Source organism: Dendrobium catenatum, unplaced genomic scaffold (assembly GCF_001605985.2).
Source record: "Dendrobium catenatum unplaced genomic scaffold, ASM160598v2 fragScaff_scaffold_658, whole genome shotgun sequence".
Classification (NCBI taxonomy): Eukaryota; Viridiplantae; Streptophyta; class Magnoliopsida; order Asparagales; family Orchidaceae; genus Dendrobium; species Dendrobium catenatum.
Window position 1 is genome coordinate 797,025 of NW_021319120.1, and position 22,612 is coordinate 819,636.

The following is a 22,612-nucleotide window of genomic DNA, read 5'->3' on the forward strand; positions in this document are numbered from 1 at the left end:
GGTCATTATAGAATGCCATATTTAGAAGATTTCTTATAAGGCTTTGAAGATGCTGATTGACCCAGCTATAAGTAGAGTGGAATAGGGAAGGTTCAAGCAGATAAGCATTGAAAATACAATTATTAAAATCAATCATTTTACATGAGTGAGGAGCATTTTCACTAACTTTATCATCAATGGATCTAATACAATAGAAATCCCCAAGAATGAGCTAGAGATCTATAATGGTTTTAGAGATGTAAACTATAAATTTCATATATTTCTTTTTATTGGCACTGTTGTCAGCATAAACAAATGTTGTTCTAAATATAATATAATTAAAAAGTACCAAGTAACTATGTAACAACTATATGGGTGAGACTTAGGCAAAGTAGGGGTGTAAGTAACCCACTTTGACTTGAGATTGACTCTTTAATGAGCTTGCATGAGCTAAGCTTAAACTCGAGCTCACATATTAAATGACATTGAGTTCAATCTTGATAGGGCTCAACAAGCTTGTGAGTTAGCTCACATGTCAAATGATTTTTTAGATGTGCTTGACCGCTAATTATGAGGTGGTTGTTATATGTTCTCTTCATTATTATGAAAGTAGGTTTTCTTTTTATGGGAGTCATTAAAGGGTTGTTGGCACCTGCCTTATTTTTTTAATAGGATTGCAGGCACCTATAGATAAAAATCTTTTAAAATATTAAATTAATTAGGAATTTAGGATTCAGATTTTCAAAGAAAATAATTAAAGCTTAAGGAGGACCATGAGGTCGACGCCTATGGAGGGCAACGTTAATGGCTTCTTCTTTTAAGATGAAGATCCACGTTGACGACTTCTTCTTCTTCTTCGGCTGAGGTTCACGTCGACGGCTTCTTCTTCTTCTTTTCTAGTAGAAGGTCATGTCAATGCCTCTTTTTCTTCTTCAGTAGAGGATCATGTCGACGCTTTCTTCACATAGCCACCACGTTTTATCTCGATGTCCGAAGATGGCTTGCAACTTGCAAGTCCCATCATTATTGATATGAGCCAAGCTCGAGTTCAAGTTCATTTTTCTATTTCATATATAAAATTATTCATTTTCTTATTTTGCAAACTCTAAAAGAAAAAAAAAACCCGGTCAGCCCTCAGGCAAATCAAAACTACAACCAGACCGGAAAAAGTCCTTTTGTCTTTTCCTTGCAACCTCGCGGTCCCGGATAATCGAAATTTGGCAATCTCGTCAATAACAATGTTGGCTAGCCGTTAAAGAGTCCTCACTCATTTCTTCTTCAACTCTTTTTACTAGTCAATGTTAAAGAAAGCTGTTGCTTTGGTAACACGTAAACGCCCTATGTAGACGATGTAAATGCCGGCAATGGCTTCCTACATTAAGGACAAATTTAAGAATATAGAATCTTTACATTTTTTGACCATTCGAATAAAGATGAAAAAAAAAATTTTAATTGAGTAAAGTCGCTAGCTTTGGCCTCGACTTTTTTTTGGGAAAATTTTTTTATATTAAACTTTTAATTTATCATATTTTTCAATACAAAAAATTTTCTATAAATAAATTATATTATTAATACCAAATTACATGCATGATTATATATATATATTATGTTGGGAGATTAAACCGTTATATAAAAATATAAAATTAAACATTAAACATGTAAAGGCATAAAAATTTTGTGATTTTGATGTAAATCCTCCTAAAAATAATAAAATTTTCTTAAGAAAATTAAAGTTTAATTAATCGCATAATTTAATATACTTTGTGCATCTGTCAAAACATTAGCTGCTCAAACATAATTTTGTAGTGGAAATCAGTCATTAAATAGCTCTCATAACTAATCCTTTCATGTAATCAACTAAAAGAAAAGAATAAAAAAACAAAACAAAATATGAAAGTTGAAGCTTCCATCTCCGGCGATCACGCCGTCGACGCTTCTGCTAACAGGTCCCCATCAACGCTAGTAAGCAACGGCGCCGTCGACTACCAGGGCAAGATCGCCGATAAGGTCACCACCGGCGGATGGAAAGCCGCGCCTTTTATCATCGGTTTGTATCTTGGACTTAAAATTTAATTTATTTTAAGCGTTTAATTATGCGAAGTGATTAAGCGATTATGGGTAAAATATAGTGAATGAGGTTGCAGAGAGAATTGCCTTCTTTGCAATATTGATCAATATGATGATATACTTGACGAAGGAGATGCATGAAGCTTTGCCGGATGCAAGCACCCGTATAACTAATTGGATTGGTTCTGCTTTCATGCTTTCTCTTCTCGGGGCTTTTCTTGCCGACTCGTATCTCGGTCGTTTTCTCATTGTTGTCATCTTCTCCCCCATCTACGCTGCGGTAAAATTTTAATTTTTTTTTTTTTTAGAAACATGCACCACGTTTGAACCTTTATTTGTTAATGTGAAATGAACCTTTTTGTTGCAGGGCACTGTGTTATTGACGCTGGCAGCGAGCATCGACAGCTTGCGGCCGCCGCCATGCGCTTTGGGCAGCGAAAGTTGCGAATCCGCCACGGGCCCGCAAAACGGTGTTTTGTTAGTCGCTATGGCGCTTATCGCGCTCGGCACCGGCGGCATCAAACCCTGCATCTCAACCTTCGGCGCCGACCAGTTCGACGAGGCCGACCCCATTGAAGCCCGCAAGAAATCCTCCTTCTTTAACTGGTTCTTCTTCGCCTTGACCTCAGGCATCTGCATTAGCATAACCCTCATCGCTTACATAGAAGACCAGATGGGTTGGGCTTGGGGCTTCGGTTTGTCCGCCGTCATCAACGTTTCCTCTGTTTTAATCCTGGTCGCCGGGAAACGCAGGTATCGCTACCAGAAGCCAAGGGGAAGCCCCTTCACCCGCTTTCTCCAGGTGTTTGTCGCCGCCTCCCGTAATTACGCGAAGGGGGTACAAGCGAAGAACGCGGAAGAGCTCTTCGAGGTGAAGACCAAGGAGTCCGCCATCTACGGGGCGAGGAAGCTCCCTCACACGAGGGAGTTAAGCTTCCTTGACATGGCAGCGGTTGGGGCGTCTAATGTGAACGACGGTGATCAAAGCCGGTGGAGGCTTTGCACGGTGACGCAGGTGGAGGAATTGAAGGCCTTTATGCGAATCCTCCCAATATGGGTCACCACCATCGCCTTTCAACTTGCTTTCTCGCAGATGAATTTCTTCATAGCCCAGGGGTTAGTAATGAACCGCCGGCTCTCCGGCGACTTCGTCGTCCCGCCTGGCTCTGTGCCTATCTTCGCTGCGGCGAGTTCTCTGATTTTCATTCTCATGTACGAGAGATTTATAGTCCCGTTGTTCCGGCGGCTCACGAGCCACCCGCGTGGGCTCTCCTCGCTTCAACGGGTGGGGATTGGCCTGTTCGTCAGCATCCCAACCTTCGCCGTCGCCGCGCAGGTGGAACACCACCGTAGAAGCTCGGCCCACACGGGGAGCAAGCTGAGCTTTTGGTGGCTGTTTCCGCAGTACTTTCTTCTGGGAATCGCGGAGGTGCTCACCTACGTTGGGCAATTGGAGTTCTTCTACTACGAAGCGACGGATGGGACAAGGAGTCTAAGCAGCGCTGTCTTTTTGAGTGCAGCTGGCGTGGGGAGCTGGCTGAATACAATACTTGTTAAGGTTGTGGAGAGGAAGACGGGAGGGGTGGCGAGAGGCTGGCTCAGGAGAGATCTTAACCGGAGTAAGCTGGATTACTTGTATTGGATTGTTTGTGCCATTAACGCTGTGAACTTTTGTATTTTTTACGTGGTGGTGACTAGGTTTTATAAGGGGCGTGGTGCCGCGTCAAGAAATAACGACGATGAAGCTGAGCCAGATGGGTTGATAATGGAGGAAAAAGGTGTAAACGACTCGAATTCGACTAACCTTTTAATTTAAATTTGAACTTAGGATTCGTTTGAGAGATCATTCTTTACTGTTATTTAAAATAATTTTTTAGTATAAAAATTTTTGTTGCTTCAAAAAATATTAAAAAAGTTGCCTCAAATAAAATATTAATTAAAGATTAGTTTGAAATGGGTGCAATTTTTTGTAAAGTATATTGGAAAATAGTAATGAAGAAAGTTTTTTTTTTTTTAAAGTTAGATGTAGAAAGCAGCTTTCTATGTATAAAAAATTATTGAAAACAATGAAAAAGCAGCGGTTAAATAAAAATTGTGACTGTATTTTGAAAATCAAAGCATTAAGAAAGCTGTCCCAAATGAAGCCTAAATTGAATAGAGTTTGAGCTTAATTCCGCTAATTCGAGATGCCTCGTTTGTTATTAAAAATAGAAAATGATTATGATTCAAATAATTATTATATTAAAATTAAAAAAAAATTAAAGAGAAGTAATAAAGAATGACTTGATATAATAAAATGGCATATAAATTTAAATATTTTTTAAAGGTTTATGCTTAAACTCCTGCATTCTAATATAATTTAAGTATATTTTAACTAATATTTTTTAAATGAACCAGCTCATGTGCTAAGGAGTCTAGCTGGTCAATGTTGGCTCAATATTGTCTCCTTAGCTTAGCAAATTTAGCTCAATAGTCATTTATTAAGTCGAGCTTTTGCCGGCTTATAAAATCAGTTTGACTTGCCTACACCACTAAAGGAAAAGGATATTTCAATCATGAATCATTGAATCCATGGAAGAATTTGAATGTTTATCCTCATATAATTTATTTTAAGGTTGACTCAAATATTCTTGATCTTATTCTAATATTATTTGTAGCACAAATTCAAAGATAATCAAGTATATCTTAATGTAAATTATATCAAAATATCTTGAAGTTTATTTTGGGTATTTTGAACCCCCCCCCTCAAAAATCTTTTTTGCTCTAATTTTATCACTCATAAGCATATTTGTCCATCCTCTTACAAAAAATAAAATAAAAAATTGTCCACCCTGAAAAAAAAAAGCTGCAAGATTTGCTCCTGAGTTTGGGACAACTTATTTGTTGCTTTATAAAGCAATTTTTTAGTACAAAAAATTTTAGTTCAAAAAAATTATGTACTAAAAAGCTGTTTTAGAAAGTAGCTAGTAAGAAAGTTGTCACAAACGAAATCTAGCTTATTCTTCCTTGCATTAAGATAATTCAATAAAATTAGGCTTCATTTGATATGAGTTTCTTACCGCTTCTTAAAACAATTTTTTAATAAATTAAAAATTTTATGTTAGAAAGTTGCTTTAAGAAGCAATAAAAAAGTTGTCACAACCGAAGTCTTAGCAAGACTTTATGTGAAATAAAAGTTCCTAATTGTTGCGTCCTGTGACTGTAAGATCGTTGAAATCGGAGTTCGGATGCTCCCGGATTTAATTTTTGAAGTCTCCAACTAGTTTTTGCCTCGAGATTCGTGCCTGATCAAGCTAATTTTGTGATGATGTATCACTAATAATGGCTTTATTTCCATATTATTGAATTGAAATAGTGACTTAATGTATAAACTAATTGTTTGTCAAATAGCTTCATTTATTTTTGATTTTACATCGGATAATTTAAACACTTTTTAAGGATTTTTTTTAATGATTGATTAATAGTGAGAGTGTTTATTATTATTTTTGAAAATCATAAATAGCATAAACTTTGTAATTTGTTGGACTGCACCCATGTGACCTTTGCCTATTACTTATAATTCTTATAACCCACATGACCTTATAAATAAGATGTTATGAGGAAAATTTAGAACTTTTTTCCTTCTTTTGATAGTAAAAACTCGGCCAATTTTGAAGCTCTAATCCTCTTAGCACTTTCTAGATTTTTTTTCCCCACTCTAAGTCCATCCTTTAACATCCATTCACAAATTCATTAATTTCTTTTGATGCTTATATATATTTAATATCTGAATTGCCGGACCCGATCAGTTCCTTTTATAGATGGTATATTATAAAATTAAAAATTAGCTTCTTCTTTGAAATTTCTAAGACTTTGTTTGAGGAAACTTTCTTATTACATTTTAAAACAGATTTTTAGTACAAAGTCTTAATTTTTGTACTAAAAAAATTAATTTAAGAAGCAGTAAAAAAACCATCCTGAATGAAGCCAAAATCATGTAAATAGTAAATTATTTTCTTCAGAATTTTACATCTTCATCACTGAAGAAAAAATAAATATGCATATGTTATATTTAGCGGGCCAACACGACTTTAGCCGCCCGCTTAACGAGATCGGGCCACCAAAAAAGAGCTAATTGATAAATCATATTAAAAAATTATTTAGTATTTCAAATCCTGCTGGTTAACATTTTACAATAATTAAAACAGTTTATTCACTAAAATAAAAATAAAATATTTCCAAACTACAAGGACTTTTATACAAAATTTCCTAAAATAAATGGGTCTTGGCATATCTCGGCAATATATTGTTTTTGGCCTTCCCAAAAAATTTTTTTTTGTAAAGGGTTTGCTTGAAAACTTTCTGCAACGGTCAAGTCCACCCCTTTTGTCTACTTGATAGCCAATTCTGTAGCCAGTTAGAAGTGAAACAAAGCAAATGAATGGAAACTTTTATTCTGTCCGGTGAACGTACGCTCCTCTACGTTCGGCCACCAATGTTTTAGCGTCACGTAGCATGAAGAAAAGTCGTCGACCCGACCCGTTATTTTTTGGGTTCTCGCACGTGCATTTTTTTTAAATCCTTGACGAGCCGAACAACATCTCATCACCTTTTGGATATATTTCAAATACCTACTAATACCGAGCAAATATCAAGTTGTACCTAATTTTTTCTAGCAATACCGAGCAAATCCCTAGCAATACCGAGCAAATACTGAGTTGTACCGAGTTTGTACCGAGTTGTACCGAGTTTTTTCTAGCAATACCGAGCAAATCCTGAGCAAATACTGAGTTGTACCGAGTTGTAAAAAACTCGATACAACTCGGTATTTGCATGGTATTGGTCTTCACAGGGCGGTATTTCTCATTTTTGCAAAGCAATACCTAGCAAATACCGAGCAAATACCGAGCAATACCGAGAAAATCACGAACATAGCATTCCCGGGTTCCGCTCCGGGTCAAGTCGTCGGGCCGCGCGGTTTAGAGTAAGAGCACGTGGCGATATGTTATTGGCGGCCGAATGTAGCTCTACGTCCTGTTAGAGGACGTAATAATTGCTCAATGAATGGGGGGTGGCTACAGGAGTGGCCACACTAAAAGATGAATTGCTTCAACTAAAGCATTAAAGCCCTCCCTTCCAGATCTATTTAAATTCTAGGCTCGGATATCCGTTATTCTCCCAAGCCTCCCTCTCGCTCGGTCGCTCTCTCTCTCTCTCATATTGCGGCTCTCTTGGTCTCTGACCTCTTTCTCTCTCTTTCACTTCTCCGTCTTTGATCTCTTCCGCTCTCTTGGTTAAGTTCTGCTTCCAATCTCACAACGTCAAGAATTTGAATGAATGATTACTACTCTCTGCTGCGACAGAAGCCCCCAGTAGACCTGCGCTTCTCTGACGCTTGGGAAGAATTAGGTTTGTTGCGCTCTCCTTTCTCCCGATACAACAATAGATTAAGCCCGCTTCCTGATGATGGAGAACAACACTTCCCATGGAGTTAAAGGTACGATACCTATTTCGTCTGATAGTGTAATTAGGAAAGCCCTTTCATTCCGCCAAAATGAATGAGTATTTGGAAATCAAGACAAGGGTTAGGGTTTCTGCCGGAAGAGAATCGGATTCAGGGTTTTTACTTTTTCTATTGCTCACCCGGGAGCCTTAGTTGCATTGATTAATGTATTTCAGCCGGAGAGTGGAGGCATAAGACGATACTTTTACCAAGGAAGAGGCTTTCTGACATAACCAACTTGTCGATCAGCGACCTTGGCGATGTACTCGTCACTGAAGATCATGAATATGGGAAGGCCGGATCTCCCATGATGGTCAACGAATACATCGCCAAGCTTCTCAAGGTCCATTCCTCTTTCAATCTACTTTCATCACTCTCTCAAATTGGAGGCAGAAACAATCTGATTAGTCGACTTTCTTACTTTTGCATTGGAATGTCGGTTTCAGGAAAACAATGTTCTGATGAGGGCTCTTGCAGAAAGAAAGTGGGTGAATCTTTTTCCATAATTATTTACTTGACTGCTTCCTTGTCTTTTGCCATAATCTACTTTTTTTCCTATTAATGACAAACTTAAGTAATTGAAATGAGCAGTACGGAGGTGCAGAATCTCCGATTGATGGTGGCAAAACTAAATCAGCAGAACTGGCAGCTTGCTCAGGCTCACTCTCAAATGCTAGCGGTTGGTTGGCTTTTCTCTTAATTGCTTTCTAGTGTCAGTTCTGTATGATTTTTCTACTTAACCACTCATCTTTTGGTTGCAGGAGCTCAACCTAGGTAAAGACAGAGTAAGTGCCTTTCTAGCCGTCTCTATGACAATGCCTTTATTATTCGATGGCAAGGAAAATTTTTTTTCATTTTCTTTTAAAAATGGAAATATTCTAACATCGTTTCAATGAGCATTGATTTGTTTTATTTTAGTAATTGATGAAAATTTTGTATTTGATAACATTTCTCTGCTATATTAACTTATCTTTATTCAGCGAGTAACTCTAAAAGAGAACCTTACCACCCTAACAATAAAAATCAAGAAGTAGAATCGTAGTAGTAAATGCAAAAAATTTACAAGGACTCATGGTCATTATCTTAGAAACTAAGAGAGAATGACCCTATAAATGTGACAAACATAAAATCTAGCTCAATTAATCAATGAGTAAGTGAATATAGAATAAAATTAAAACTAAGAAGTCACTCTAAAAGACAAACATATTGCCATAAAAATAAAAATTCAAGAAACTGAACCATAATAGTAAAGAAAAGAATAGCAAGGACTTATGGCCATTGTCTCAAAAACTAAGACAGAATGACCATATAGAAGTGACAAAAATGAAATCGAGCTTAGATCATATCCCATGGGATTACAAGGAATTCCATAAGAAAATTAGTCTGAAGCCCAATGGTGTCCTCAAGTGGTGATGAAGAGATTGAAAATGAATCAAACATATACATGAATACATACCGAAATTGAAAATAAAGAGTCTTTCTAAAAGAGTACCTTACTATCCTAAAAAGAAAAATCAAGAAGTAGAATCATAGCATGAAAAAGAAAATAGCAAGGACTTGTCGTTGCTATCTCAAAATTAAGAGAGAATGGACATATAAATGTGGAAAACATAAAATTTAGATCTATTAATTGAAAATTAATCAATTAGTATGTGAATATAGAAGTAGGAAAAATAAAATCGAGCTCAGGCTATATCCCATGGGACCATAAGGGGGTTCAAAACAAAATCAATATGAAGCCCAATGATGTTTCAAGTGGTGATAGAGAGAATCAATATCGTCCTACTATAATGAATCGTAAGTGATTGTGGACCTAGAAAATATATCTGTTAGGGCTAAGTCTCAATTAATTGAAAATGAATCAAATGTGTACATGAATACATATCTAAATTGAAACTAAAAAATCACTCTAAAAGAGTACCTTACTATTCTAAAAAGAAAAATCAATAAGTAGAATTATAGTAGTAAATGAAAAATATTAGCAAGGACTCATGGTCATTATTTTAGAAACTAAAGAGAGAATGGTCATATAAATGTGGAAAACATAAAATCTAGCTCAATTAATTGAAAATTAACCAATTAGTATGTAAATATAAACTAAAATCTAAACTAAGTAGTCACTCTAAAAGACACAACATAATGCCCTAAAAATAAAAATCAAGAAACATAATCATAGTAGTAAAGAAAAAAATAGTAAGGACTTATTGTCATTGTCTCAAAAACTAAGAGACAAGGACCATATAGATGTGGCAGAAATGAAATGAAGCTCAGGCTATGTCCCATGGGATCACAAGGAAATCTACAACAAAATCAATCTAAAGCCCAATGACGTCTTCAAGTGGTGATAGAGAGAACTAATATCATCATACTAGAATGAATCACAAGTGATTGTGGGCCTAGAAAATATATCTATTAGGGCCAAGTCTCCATTAATTGAAAATGAATCATATGAGTACTTTGAAATTGAAACTAAAGAATAACTCTGAAAGACAATCTTTTTTATCTTAAAAAATAAAAATCAAGAAGCAAAATCATAGAGTAAATAATAAAAATTAATAAGGACTCATGGTCATTATCTTAGAAACTAAAAGAAATTGGCCATTTAGATGTGGCAAAAATAAAATCGAGCTCCATTACTTGAAAATTAATCAATGCATATGTGAATATAGCTTATACACCAAAATTGAAACTAAGGAGTCACGTTGAAAGACAAACATACAGCCTAAAAAAAGAAGAAGAAGCAAATTCATAATAATAAAGAAAAAAATAGCAAGAACTCACGGTCATTGTCTAAAAAACTAAGAGAAAAAATTAAAACAAGCTCAGACTTTGTTCCATGGCACCACAAGGAAGTCCATATCAAAATCAATCCAAAACCAAATGATCTTTTTATGTGGTAATAGAGAGAACCAATATCTTCATACTAGAAAGAATCACAAGTGACTGCAGACCTAGAAATATATATGTTAGAAGCTATGACAATCACTTTAAAAGAGAACCTTGCTACACAAAATAAAAATCAAGAAGTAGAATTAAAGTAGAAAATGAAAAAAGATTAGCAAGTAATCATGGTCATTATCTCAGAAACTAAAAGAGAACGACCATATAAATGTGGCAAACATAAAATCTATCTGAATTAATTGAAAATTAATCGATGAGTATGTGGATATATCCAAAAATTGAAACCAAGGAGTTAGTGTAAAAGAAAAACATATAGCCCTAAAAAATAAATTAATCAAAAGAGTTAAAATATGAGAAATAAAACTCAATTTAGTGAAAATGAACTGAGCCTCAATTAATGGAAAATGAATCAAACAAGTACATGAATATACAGTTATACACCTAAATGAAAATTAAGATGTCAAATCATAGTAGTAAATGAGAAAAATTAGTAAAGACTTATGGTCATTATCTCAGAAACTAAGAGAGAATGGCCATATAAATGTGGTAAACATAAAATTTAGCTTAATTAATTAAAAATTAATCAATGAGTACGTGAATATATACTAAAATTAAAACTAAGGAGTCACTCTAAAAGACAAGCATATTGCCCTAAAAATAAAAATCAAGAAGTAAAATCATGGTAGTAAAGAAAAAATATATTAATGACTCATGTTCATTGTCTTTAAAACTAAGATAATGATCATATAGAAGTGGGACTAAGTCCCATGGGAACACAAGAAAGTCCAAAACAAAAATCAATCTGCAGCCCAATGATGTCTTCAAGTGGTGATAGAGAATCAATATCGTCATACTAGAAAGAATCACAAGTGATTGTAGAGCTAGAAAATATATTTCTTAGAGCTAAGTCTCAATTAATTGAAAATGAATCAAATGAGTACTTGAATATACACCGAAATTAAAATTAAAGAGTCACTCTAAAAGACATCTTATTACCTTAAAAATAAAAATCAAGAAGCGGAATCATCATAGTAGTAAATGAAAAAAAATAACAAGGACCTCATAGTCATTATCTTAGAAACTAAAAGAACATGACCATAAATCAAGCTCCATTATTTGAAAATTAATCAATATACACCAAATTGAAACTAAAGATTCACTTTAAAAGACAAACATACTGCCTTAAAGATAAAGATTAAGAAGCAAAATCATTAGTAAAGAAAAAAAAAAAACAATGAGGACTCATGGTCATTTTCTCAAAAACTAAGAGAGAATGATGATATAGAAGTGGAAAATCGAGCTCAGACTATGTTTCATGGAACCACAAGGAAGTCCACAACAAAGTCAATCCAAAGCCCAATGATGTCTTCAAGTGCTAATAGAGAGAACCAATATCTACATACTAGAAAGAATAACAAATGACTACAGATCAAGAAAATATATCTATTGGAAGTTGTGATAGTATAGGAGATATCATCAACCAAAAAATATTTAGCTATCTTAATATGAAGACAATGACAATATAAAAAACTCTAGAGCAAAATGTGTGACAAAAATATAATAGAGACTCATTTAAATGAAAATGAATCAAAAGAGTATATAAATATACAACCAAATTGAAACTAAATAGTCAACTCTAAAAGACAACGATACTACCCATAAATAAAAATTAAGAGGCACAATTAGAGTACAAAGTTGGAGTTTCCGTTAAGGCCTTTGGCTATTAGATTGTTAATTGTTTTATGGTCATGTAGGGAGCCATCTATGTGTATAGGGAAAATTTAAGAGGGTGTCATTTGAACCAAATGTATATTTTCCTAATCCACACAAGGGAGGTGGGAATGCAAAGCATTTTGCCTACGATGTCATAGGATTTTGTCCGTCCCCTTAATTAGGCACAATCAAAATAGTTTGGTATATGTGAGTTGCGAGAGAGAGAGAGAGAGGGAAACTCGAGGGATTAGCCATCAATGATCTAGTAATATAGTAAACAGAGTTGAATTCCTACACATTGGACCATAATATTCCAATAAAATGTTGTCATTTAGCACTAAGGAGCTTGTGATTGGAACCATTTCTCACATTAAAATTGATACACTTTTTCGTAAAGTTAGCAAAAAGAATAAATTTCTACAAAAGAGTGATGGCTAGTAGAAGGTGATTCCCAAATAGAATCATAAGACCCTTTCTAACTGGAGTCATAGGCTTAAATTTTGAAGAAACAAGTCATCTTAGAGCTAGTGTTCAGTGCGGACAAGGTATATTAGCCAAGGTCTCCATTCTTCTTGGGCAAAGCAACATGATACTAAGCAATGCAATTAATTTTTCTGGAATGGCCAACATTAAAAACTGAGAGCACTAGTTGGTAAATTTTAATAATGCTTTTCGACATGTGAAGTGATTGGAATCAATATGTTTTATAGTTCTAAACAAGATCTGTTGAAATTTTGTTAAAAAGAGATGATATTCAATTGTCAAAATCTATATAATTCAAAATAGAAGCTCAAGACCATTTTTGAAACGCTTTCTCATAAAGTTAGCAACATGAATAATTTTTTATAAAAAAAAAGTGATGTTAAGGTGTGATTCCCAGGTAGAAGCTCAAGACCATTTTTTATAAGAGTTATGGGCTAAAAGTTTGAAGAAATAAGTCATCTTACAGCTAGTGTTCAGTGCGGACAAAGTAAATCAAGGTCCCCATTCTTTTGGGGTAAAGCAATATGATGCTAAGCAATGTAATAATTTTTTCTGGAAGGCCACCATGAAAAAAGAAGTGAGAGCATCAGTTAGTAATTTTTAATAATGTTTTTTGACATGTGAAGAGATTGAACTCAGTATGTTATATTATTATAAATAGTAGTTTTCAAAGTTGAAGTTTGCTAGCAAGAAGATATGTTGATTTTTTAAACATATGTGACAATCTATTGTTAAAATCTATATAATTTAAAATAGTAGATCTCAAAAGTTAAAGTTTGTTAGGAAAAAGATTATCTAAAAGGATGGTAATTTTTTTGTCAAAATCTTAGAGGATGATGGATATCTTGAAGTTAAGAATGAGGGAAAAGGGATGCAACATTAGAGACAGAATTAGCAAAACTGTTCTCACTCTTTTCATAGTTCACCTTAAGCCAAGATAGGCAGTAAAAACTTGTGAATTGAGCTAACCAAAAAAGCTTTATTTTTAATTTGATGGAAAAAACTCTTCTAACGAAGATCATTCTTGATCAAAGAGGAGCAATTCATAATATAAATGTTAAAAGGTAAGGTAAGAGAGGACAAGTTTGTCTCAACTCTATAAAAGATTTAAAATAACCATTCAAACTTTCACTGATAATATCAGAATAGTGCATATCATATATACAACCACTAATCCATTACACAAATTGCCTTAGAAGACCTTTGTTATGAAGTCTTGCTTTGCAACAAGAAGGATCTATTAATGCTATTCCCTTCACGATATCTTTCCCTTATGAATTTTACTAGCAAGAGCGTTATCGTTAGAGATCACAATTCATTTAGAAAAGATGGCTTTGGTTAGATGGATGATAAGATGAAGTATAGATTTTAAGTGATTAATCAAGAGCATAGCAATCAGTTTATAATAAGTAATTCATAGAGATATGTCTGATGTTTCAATTACTTAAAGGCATGCAAGTTGTTTTCTATTGGAGCAATTAACAAATATTTATCCTCATTATGTAGCTTACTAGTTTGAAATAAATCCTTAATAGGCATAATGACTTGAGTACAAATAAGATCATCAAAGTTAATAAAAATCTCAATGTGAAAACATCACGGCCAAGGGAAACATTTTTCTTGTCAAGACTTTAAAGAGTAACAAGTATATCCTAATCAAAGAAACGCCAAATTAAAGCAACTTGCATGCCCAAAGTTAAATTCAAACCAAGAGGGCGGCAAGATAAGATGACATCTGTTGCTGATTTCAAATACCAGAGAAAAAAATTGATAGCTTAAAGTGTAATGTGTTCAGAGAGTGGACAGCTCACTAATAAAATATTTATTTCTTCTACCTTTAATCTTATAATATAAACTTTCACATCATCTTCATCTTTGTAGAACCAATTAGCTTTTGCCCTCTAAATAAGTCATTTGCTTCAGAGTTAGTAGAAAGAATGAGCTTGTCTTGAATATTTTTAGCTTCATATAAAAGACCGCAATTTGGGAGCAGGACATCCAACAAAAAATAATATTTTTTAAGTCAATCCTGAGAGAATTAACATAGATAAGTGAGTAGCACTATTCCATAAAATAATTTTCAAAATATTTTTGTTATTCTTTTTTTTTTTTTTTTTTTTTTTTTGCAAATGATGAAAGTGGGAGCCTAAAATAGAGTGGGATGCCATTTTAGGTTATTAGAAGTTAAGGGTGGGAAAGCCGACATTATTCATTGTCGACGAAACAATCTAGATTGAAGAAAATTTTGGGTGATAGAAAATACTAGTGATGAGTGATTTATGAAGAGAGTGTTTTCATATAGATTCTCTTCACTACAAGAGGAGGTAGAGGAGTGCATGCACTAGTGCTTAGTGTAGGGGTAGAAGAAGTAAAAAAACAAAACAAACTATTAGATCGGGTCTCTCCTGGACCAATCCTGCCAGTCCTTTCTTAGACCCAACTCTTGGGGGCTAATTTGGAGTGGATTAATTAAAAAATATTTTCTAATTGAAGAGGGTAGATATGGGAGGAAATTGGAGGGCTGTTTGGGTATGTCATTTATTGTTTCTTTAAGCCATGAGGTTTTTTCCATGTTTAGGGTTATGTCTTGTTTGTTGAAATTAGGGTGTTCGGGCTCTAGCTGGCAGCTAAAGATTTGGGAGATCCAGTCAAATCTTCCTCTCCAATTGAAGATCCACTTGTATCGTGTATTTTCTTTCATAAAACTTTCAGTAAAAAAGTGTTCTTGTGTGTTTTATTCCTGATTTTCTTGTAGTTGGTTTTTTAAAATTGCTGAAATTAGATTTCAGCCATGGCTTTTCCTAAATTTTTAAAATCACTTCCTATCAAATTGTTATCAAAGCAGTTTCTTGGGCTAAAATAGAAGCTTTTTCTCGTTTGATTTCAGCTAAGTTTCCTCTCCGATCTTGCTATTTTTTTGTTGTTTGGAGGCAATATTCATAACAAAGTTGTTTTTTTGCTAGTGGAGCCTAAATCTTGGTACCTATGATAGGAAGAAAGGTAGAAGTATTGGAAGGTGAGATCGGACAATTGAAATCTGAAATTTTTTATATCCAAAATCAACTTTTAGATTTTAAAAGTCAAATTTTAGCTGTCAATGAGAATATTGATGGAAAGTTTTTCATCTTGGAGGAGATGTTGGAAAAGTTGCTTTGAGGGCCAACTCAAAACGGTGTCGTCGGAAGCAAGGGAAGTCATTGACAACCGAGGAAGTGAAGATTCTCGAGGTAAAAGAGAGAATGTCTTCCCTAGAGCTTATTGCTAAGGATGAGCTGAGTAGAAGGTATGGGGAGATGTATGAGGAGGTTAAGAATGAAAGAAGGGGTGCTGAATTTGAGAGGAGAGGGTCGTAATTTGAAAGGGGTGGGACTAATTATGATCGAAGCGGTACTGAAAGGAGAGGGGCTGATTTTGAAAGGAGAATGTGGGAATTTGACGAAAGGTTTGGGTACGAGCATAAAAGAGATGATTGGGACACCTGGGGAGAACCACCTCTAAGGCTGCAAATGAAGCAAGTCGAGTCGAGCATCAGCCTGTTCGAGCTCATTCGCCAAGAATGTGTTCAAGCTCAGCTCGATATAATTCGAGCTTCTTTGGTACATATTCGAGCTCGAGCTCGTTTAAAAATCCCTTGTTCAAGCTTAGCTCGTATTCAGATTCGAGCTCGATTAATTTTAGGCCTGTCGAGCCTCTTATTGAGATGCTCGTTTAATGAGCCGAGCCTGCCCGCTCAAAATTTACAAATGCCTACAACTCGATTCCTGAGCCCAACTGCTAGATGAAAGAAGTCGCCCCTGCTCCTTCGCCAGTCCGCTTTTCCGTCTAAGCTCAATGAGGCACACTGTTTTTTTTCTTTTTATAGAGTGAAACTAACATCATTTTTTGCAGTGTGAGACTAACCTAGTGACGCATGAATAAGAGTGGGATTCTGAAATATGCCATGAGCGGGAGTTTTTGAACGTGAGCGTAAGAGCCATGAGCGGGAGAATAAGCATTTTTTATTTTTTTATTTAATAAATTTAATTAACTAAATAGTAAATATAGTTTATTAAATTAATAATTTTAATAATTATTATTTTTAAAATCTAATCGAGATTCTTAACGAGCATGTTCATGAGTTTAAACAATATTGTTCGTGAATATAAACAAACCAAACGACAAGCTATTCAAGCTCGTTCATTTAGCTATCGAGTATTTATAAGGAGTTTTCAAGGTCGTTCTTTTACCTTATTAAATGAACATCAACGAGCTCTTATTGAGCCGAGCTATGAGCAGCTCGTTGAACTATTTGTTTATTTGCAATCTTAATCACCTCCTTGGGGAATAAGAAATTTTGGAGGAAACAGAGGGAACGAAGGAGATCGGTCAGGAAGCTGAAGATGCATATTTTTGAGGGAGAGGATGCACATTGATGGATATACATTATGGAAAGGTACTTTACCGTCTATAGATTGATGGAGGAGAGACTGACGGCCATCGGAATGTGCTTGGAGGGGAAAACGTTGGCGACCCATATGGACCTGGAGGGAGTTTAAGGACTGCTTGTTGGAAGTTTCAAAACCAGCAGTGGAGGGGATTTTTATGAGCAGTATTTCTCTCTAACGCAGGAGGGAACAATGGTGGAGTGCTATGGGTGGTTTGTATTTCTCTCTAACGCAGAAGGGAACAATGGTGGAGTACTATGGGTGGTTTGAGCACCTAGCTAGCCGATTGGACTGGCTTCTGTAGACTGTATTAGAGGGGAACTTTATGAAAGAGCTCAAACTAGAGATTCAGACAGCATTTAGAGTGATGAAACCTTATGATTTGGGAGAGGCGATAGAGCTAGCCCAGTTAGTGGAGGATCAGAGGCACTTGGAGAGAGGGGGGATGGAGGTAGCAACTTAGGATGTTCGTACAAGATGACAACAACCTTTTTGGCATCCAAGGAGCCTGCACCTGGTACTCTTAGGGAGACTCCGAAGAAGAAGAAGACTGTAGGTATTATTAAATAGGGTCCCTGCTGGACTGGTCATGCCGCCCTTTCTAGGAACGGCTCTTGTTCGCTGATTTGGAGGGGATTAATTAAGAAATATTTCCTGATTAAAGAGTACAGATTTGGGGGTAGGGAGGAAAATAATTAAGGAAATATGATAAATTTGGAAGGGAATTGGGGGAGGGCTATTTGGGTATTTGTCATTTATTGTATGCTTTTAAGTAGGGGGGTTTTCCTAGGGGGGTTAGGGTTATGTGTTGTTTGCTGAAACTAGATTGCCTTGGGGTGTTTGGACTCTAGCCCCGGTGGCTAGAGATTTGGGAGAATCGAATCTTTCTCTCTAATTGAAGATCCACTTGTATCTTATATTTTCTTTCATAAGAATTTCAATAAAAAGTATTCTTGTATGTTTTATTCTTGATTTTCTTGTTGTTGATTTTCTGAAATTGCTGGAGTCAAATTTAAGCAAAGGCTTTTCCTAATTTTTTACAAGCACTTCCTACCACAAACCTTCAATCCAAAAAGAAAGGAGGGGTGAGCAATAGAGAAAAATCAAGAGGAACAGTGAGAGGCCATCGAGGGTTACCAAACATAAGAGAGACCCTAGCAAAATGGTCCGATTACTGAACAATGATAGATTTATTGTTATTGAGAATACTAGGCCAGTTGAAAGAAAAAAAAATTATAAAACAATTGGAAAGTTCTTTTTTTTTTTTCAATGGCTGATTATCTGCATTGAGCTTTTATTTTTAAGCTTAGATTGTCTTGTTTGCATTCCTTTGCTCTTCATTGTCCCTGATTACTAACCTCCAATGTTCTTCTTGATTTGAAAAAATTCTCTATAGTAGCACATTTTGTTGCTTGTAGATACTAAACAAGATGTAGAAGACGGTGATTTTAATTTTCCTCACTTAGTTGCTTGCAGATTCTATATAAGTTGTAGAAAATGATGATTTTAATTTTACTCATTTTGTTGCTTGTAGATAGTAAATAAGTTGTAGAAACGACAATTTGAATTTTACTCGTTTGGTTGCTTATAGATACTAACCAAATTGTAGAAATATGTTGATTCTGATTCTATTAATTTTGATTGTTTTTTTTTAAAGAGATTTTTTTTTTTGAACAACGACAAGGCCAACGCGTTAATAAGGATAAAAATTACAAGACCTTAAAAGATCATAAGCTCACTAAAAAAACATCATTTGAATAAAAACCTATGAGCTTTGGATCCAACTAAATATAGAAGATAAAAAGCAAGTCAAAACAAAAAATAACAACAAGGAAGTATTAGCAAACTCTAACGCACCAAAAGCCACAGCTCCCGAGCAAACATCCACGAAGAGTATCCAAGCAACCTGGATCGAAGTCCATAAAAGGCAGAAACAACCACAATCAAAGACCAAAGGGGACCACCAAGGTTGCAACCGAGCCTGGCCATCCATGGGGCGAGCAGAATAACTATCTCCTAGATTTGCAATGATGCCGTTTTCCACCACGAGAGAAAGGGGGACCCAAAGCCCTAGAGATATCCAAACCATACGAGCCTTGTAAGGCCTCAACTTCATCCTCCAAATCATCATCCAGATCGCACGAAGAATCCATCGAGTCATCCAACCAATCAATTTGTCTCAAACAGGACTCCCCTTCACACGACAAAATCGATGACTTAAAAACATTTGGCGAAATAAGCCCCACAGTAACATCAACCAAAACATCACAATCACTCCCCCCAACGGAGGGAATCCTGACCAAAGCATCCAAATGATCAACAGAAACATTGCCAGCAACCATCGCAGATCCCAGGAGGGGAGGAACAACAACCACCACACTAGGGACATCTACAACCCCAGGTGAACCAAGGCACCTATCCATCTAAATCACACCAACATTCGCCTCCACCCCTCAACAATAGGAGCAACCAAGTCATACAAACCCTCATCAGACTCACCAGGAGCATTCAACACAACGCATTCACTCGGCTGAAGGACAACAGTAGGTGAAACTAAAACATCATCACGGTGTGGAACCCCAACACCTAACTCTACAACATTCGCAATAACAGGACCCACCTCATTAAGTAAAGGAGACACAACAACCATATAATCATTGTCAAGAGTAATATCATTAATAGGTACCCCCTCATTAAGCACCACCTCAACCAAACCAATAACAGGATTATCAGCCGCCTCCACGACGGCCACCTCAGGAACAGAGGGATGCGCACATCCATCTTAGGAAATAAAATAGGGCAAACCTCTTTAGAATGACCAAGCGTTTTACAATGAGAGCAATACAATGGGAAAACCTCCATTTCAATATTTTGGATGTATCCCATAGATTCAGAGCCAAGCCACACCTAAGAAGTATAACGTTTCGTGACATCTAGTTCCACAAGAATTTGAGTAACAGTCGTCCGAGTGCCGTTCGAAGTGGCATTGTCAACACGCAATGGCCCTACCAAATATAAAGCCCAAACCATGAAGAATGCGAGGTGAAAAAAGGTGAGAACGTAAACTGGGAAAAGAGACCCACACGGGCACAATAGGCGACTCAACATTAACGTCAATGAGGGGAGACCATTAGCTAGCTAGCTAATGAACATCATGAAACAGTTAGCGATGAAATATGATCGGTGAGAGAAAATCCTACAGTAATTTAGGTCATTAGCTAGCTTGATCAACACATTTTTAGGATTCAAGATAGTAACCGAAAATGCACCACCCTATTATTTTTTATTTTGATTGTGATTGTGAATTCATCATTTTTTAGGGACTTTGAAATTATATATGTAGTTTAAATTACATAAGCAAATGAGCCCTTGAAATCAATTCTCTCTCTGAATTTTTTACTTGCTCCTCATTTACGAAGCACAACATCTCCTCCTAACTTGAGGTGTATTTGAAACCTTATAATATGGTATTTTTGGTTGTGGTGTAGCTAAAAGCAGCACAGCACGAACTTGGTTGCACATCAACTGCTCTAAAAGTAAAAACCCAGGATTTGGAGGTATGATTGTGTCATAATCTAGTTGCTTCGCAATGAATAAATTTTATCGTTCTTACCACAATTGCTGCCTTTCTATATTCCTTTCAGGAACAGAAGAAATTGAACAAGCAAAACATGCGAATTCATAATAGTACCAATCTGGTATGAGAAAACCGTTCTTGTTTGATGGTGAAAGTGCTTGTTGCTCATAGCCTTTTTCTCAGTGAAACTTTGTTGTTTCCATTTTCTGAATGCAGGAAGGGCGCGTTAAGCCTGCTGAGATTGCCGTAGAAACATCTCAATTAGCTTCACATAAGAGGACTTGTCTTCCCAACAGGAAGCGCCCTCAGCGAAGCCAATGTTAGCTTAAGCTACCTCCATTCTCTTTTTTCCCTTGTACAATTGAATAAACTCTCATTCATTGTTGAAAACAAAATTTCATCTCTACTCGCAGCACTTGCACCCATGCCTATAACGAATCAAACAACCACCGAGGAGGAAAACCCAAGGTAATTTGCCTTTAAGGGCATCTCCAACCGAAAACCCCATTTTCCACTGCAAAATACAGCAAAACTCCAAAATACGGTAATTCTGTTCCAATCGAACTCTATTTCGCGGGCTTCGACATCTTGTAACCGTCTTTTTCCATTTCGCGGGTAAATCCCGTTGACACATAAATTTAGCGGGTGAACAGTGCGACGTCAATATTAGCGTCGCACTGTTCACCCGCGATGAAGTAGCAGCAAAATTGTCGATCGGTTAGAGCAACAGAAGAACGGAAAACAGTTGTTTGCCGTTCCATTGGAAATGCCCTAATTGATCACTCTATGGTAATGCAATTAATGGTGGCCAAACAAACCGAACTGTTACTAATTCGAGAGTCAAATTCAAGCAGGAAACCAGCTCTAAGGAGAAAATCGATAATTTTGAAAGCTGAATCATGCCTACCAACTGAGGACTTATTCGAGATTGAGGATACAAAGTTTCCAATGTGCTCAGGAGACAACAAGGGAGGAAGTTCCCTTCAGCTGAAGCCGTCTGCTCCAACAACCAAGCCAGTGAAAGTTGAGGAAGAAGAAGTCCAACTTACGTCGAGCTTAAAGAGAACATCTCTGGGAAGACCCTTACGCAGGGCAGCTGAGAAGGTCAATTGCTATAAAGAAATGCCTCTCAACGCCAAACTACGAAGGTCTGAGTAGTAATGTGATTAGCCTTAATATGATGTACTGAATTGCTGCTTTTCTCTACAAACAAATATGCTCAGCTGGTTTTGATGCTGAGGAGCTAATGAGTTTTGAAAAGCAATTGAGATTAGTTTCTAGTTTTGTTCTTCAGTTGAGATAATTTTCTAGTTTTGTTGTTTGATACTGCTTTATAGAATTAATATGCTTTCATTTTTATTCAAAAAGTTGTGCTCTTCATTTTTATTCACTTAATTGACGATGATGATGGAAATCTAATTAATGGTTGAAACCTTGCAAAGATCATATTCCTCATGTTCTTGTTTGATATTATTATATAGTGAAGTTGATGTGATGTTTCTTTAATTCACTCACCTAAGGCCTTGCAAGTAGGAAATGTGATTCATTCAAAATTCCAAATAGATCAAATAAAAAAGTCTTCTTGGATATGCTGAAGATCGGCCTCCTGATGCTAGTCGTCGACACTAGAGCCATAAAGTTACCATGAAGCTTTTCTCTAGTAAGCAGTGAATGCATATCTTTCTTATTCATAGGACCAATCATTCGATGTCAATGACCTCCATCAATATCTAAATTAGCTACTCTAATAGAATCTAATATTTTATTGATAACATACATGGTATCTTCAAAATTGTAGCGAGTTATAACCATAACCCCCTTTTTTAGCCTTTTATGAATCTCTTGCAAAGGTTTAAGTTTGCTAGTTCACTCACGGAAACTAAATTCCTCTTCAAACAAGGAGCATGCCTAACATTCTCAGTCTTGAAATTGACCAATTGGTCATTCTAATATCAACATCTCCCTGTCCAATAAAACTGCAGGGCC

At 36.0% G+C, this 22,612-nt stretch overlaps 2 protein-coding genes across 2 annotated transcripts; both read left to right on the top strand.

Annotated features, from left to right (window-relative positions):
• The first annotated feature begins 1,869 nt into the window (after positions 1–1,869).
• LOC110100656 (protein NRT1/ PTR FAMILY 8.1-like) lies at positions 1,870–3,862 on the top strand. The gene is made up of 3 exons (XM_020828258.1): positions 1,870–2,026; positions 2,109–2,326; positions 2,414–3,862. The coding sequence occupies exons 1-3, from the start codon at positions 1,870–1,872 to the stop codon at positions 3,860–3,862; spliced, it is 1,824 nt and encodes a 607-aa protein (XP_020683917.1).
• A 3,336-nt stretch (positions 3,863–7,198) lies between these two features.
• On the top strand, positions 7,199–22,057 carry LOC110100654 (shugoshin-1). The gene is made up of 10 exons (XM_020828254.2): positions 7,199–7,522; positions 7,705–7,871; positions 7,975–8,012; positions 8,120–8,207; positions 8,290–8,313; positions 20,538–20,606; positions 20,694–20,747; positions 20,843–20,945; positions 21,040–21,094; positions 21,481–22,057. Exons 1-10 carry the CDS (start codon positions 7,489–7,491, stop codon positions 21,782–21,784), a joined length of 936 nt encoding a protein of 311 aa, XP_020683913.1. The 5' UTR covers positions 7,199–7,488; the 3' UTR covers positions 21,785–22,057.
• Positions 22,058–22,612: the final 555 nt, after the last annotated feature.

Excerpts from the sequence above, each read along its gene's own strand:
- LOC110100656 (XM_020828258.1), top strand. The coding sequence starts at position 1,870 with ATGAAAGTTGAAGCTTCCATCTCCGGCGATCACGCCGTCGACGCTTCT. Across the intron at positions 2,027-2,108 it reads AGCCGCGCCTTTTATCATCG|TGAATGAGGTTGCAGAGAGA; the intron begins GTTTGTATCTTG and ends GGTAAAATATAG. Across the intron at positions 2,327-2,413 it reads TCTCCCCCATCTACGCTGCG|GGCACTGTGTTATTGACGCT; the intron begins GTAAAATTTTAA and ends TTTTTGTTGCAG.
- LOC110100654 (XM_020828254.2), top strand. The coding sequence starts at position 7,489 with ATGATGGAGAACAACACTTCCCATGGAGTTAAAG. Across the intron at positions 8,013-8,119 it reads AGGGCTCTTGCAGAAAGAAA|TACGGAGGTGCAGAATCTCC; the intron begins GTGGGTGAATCT and ends TGAAATGAGCAG. Across the intron at positions 8,314-20,537 it reads TCAACCTAGGTAAAGACAGA|CTAAAAGCAGCACAGCACGA; the intron begins GTAAGTGCCTTT and ends GTTGTGGTGTAG.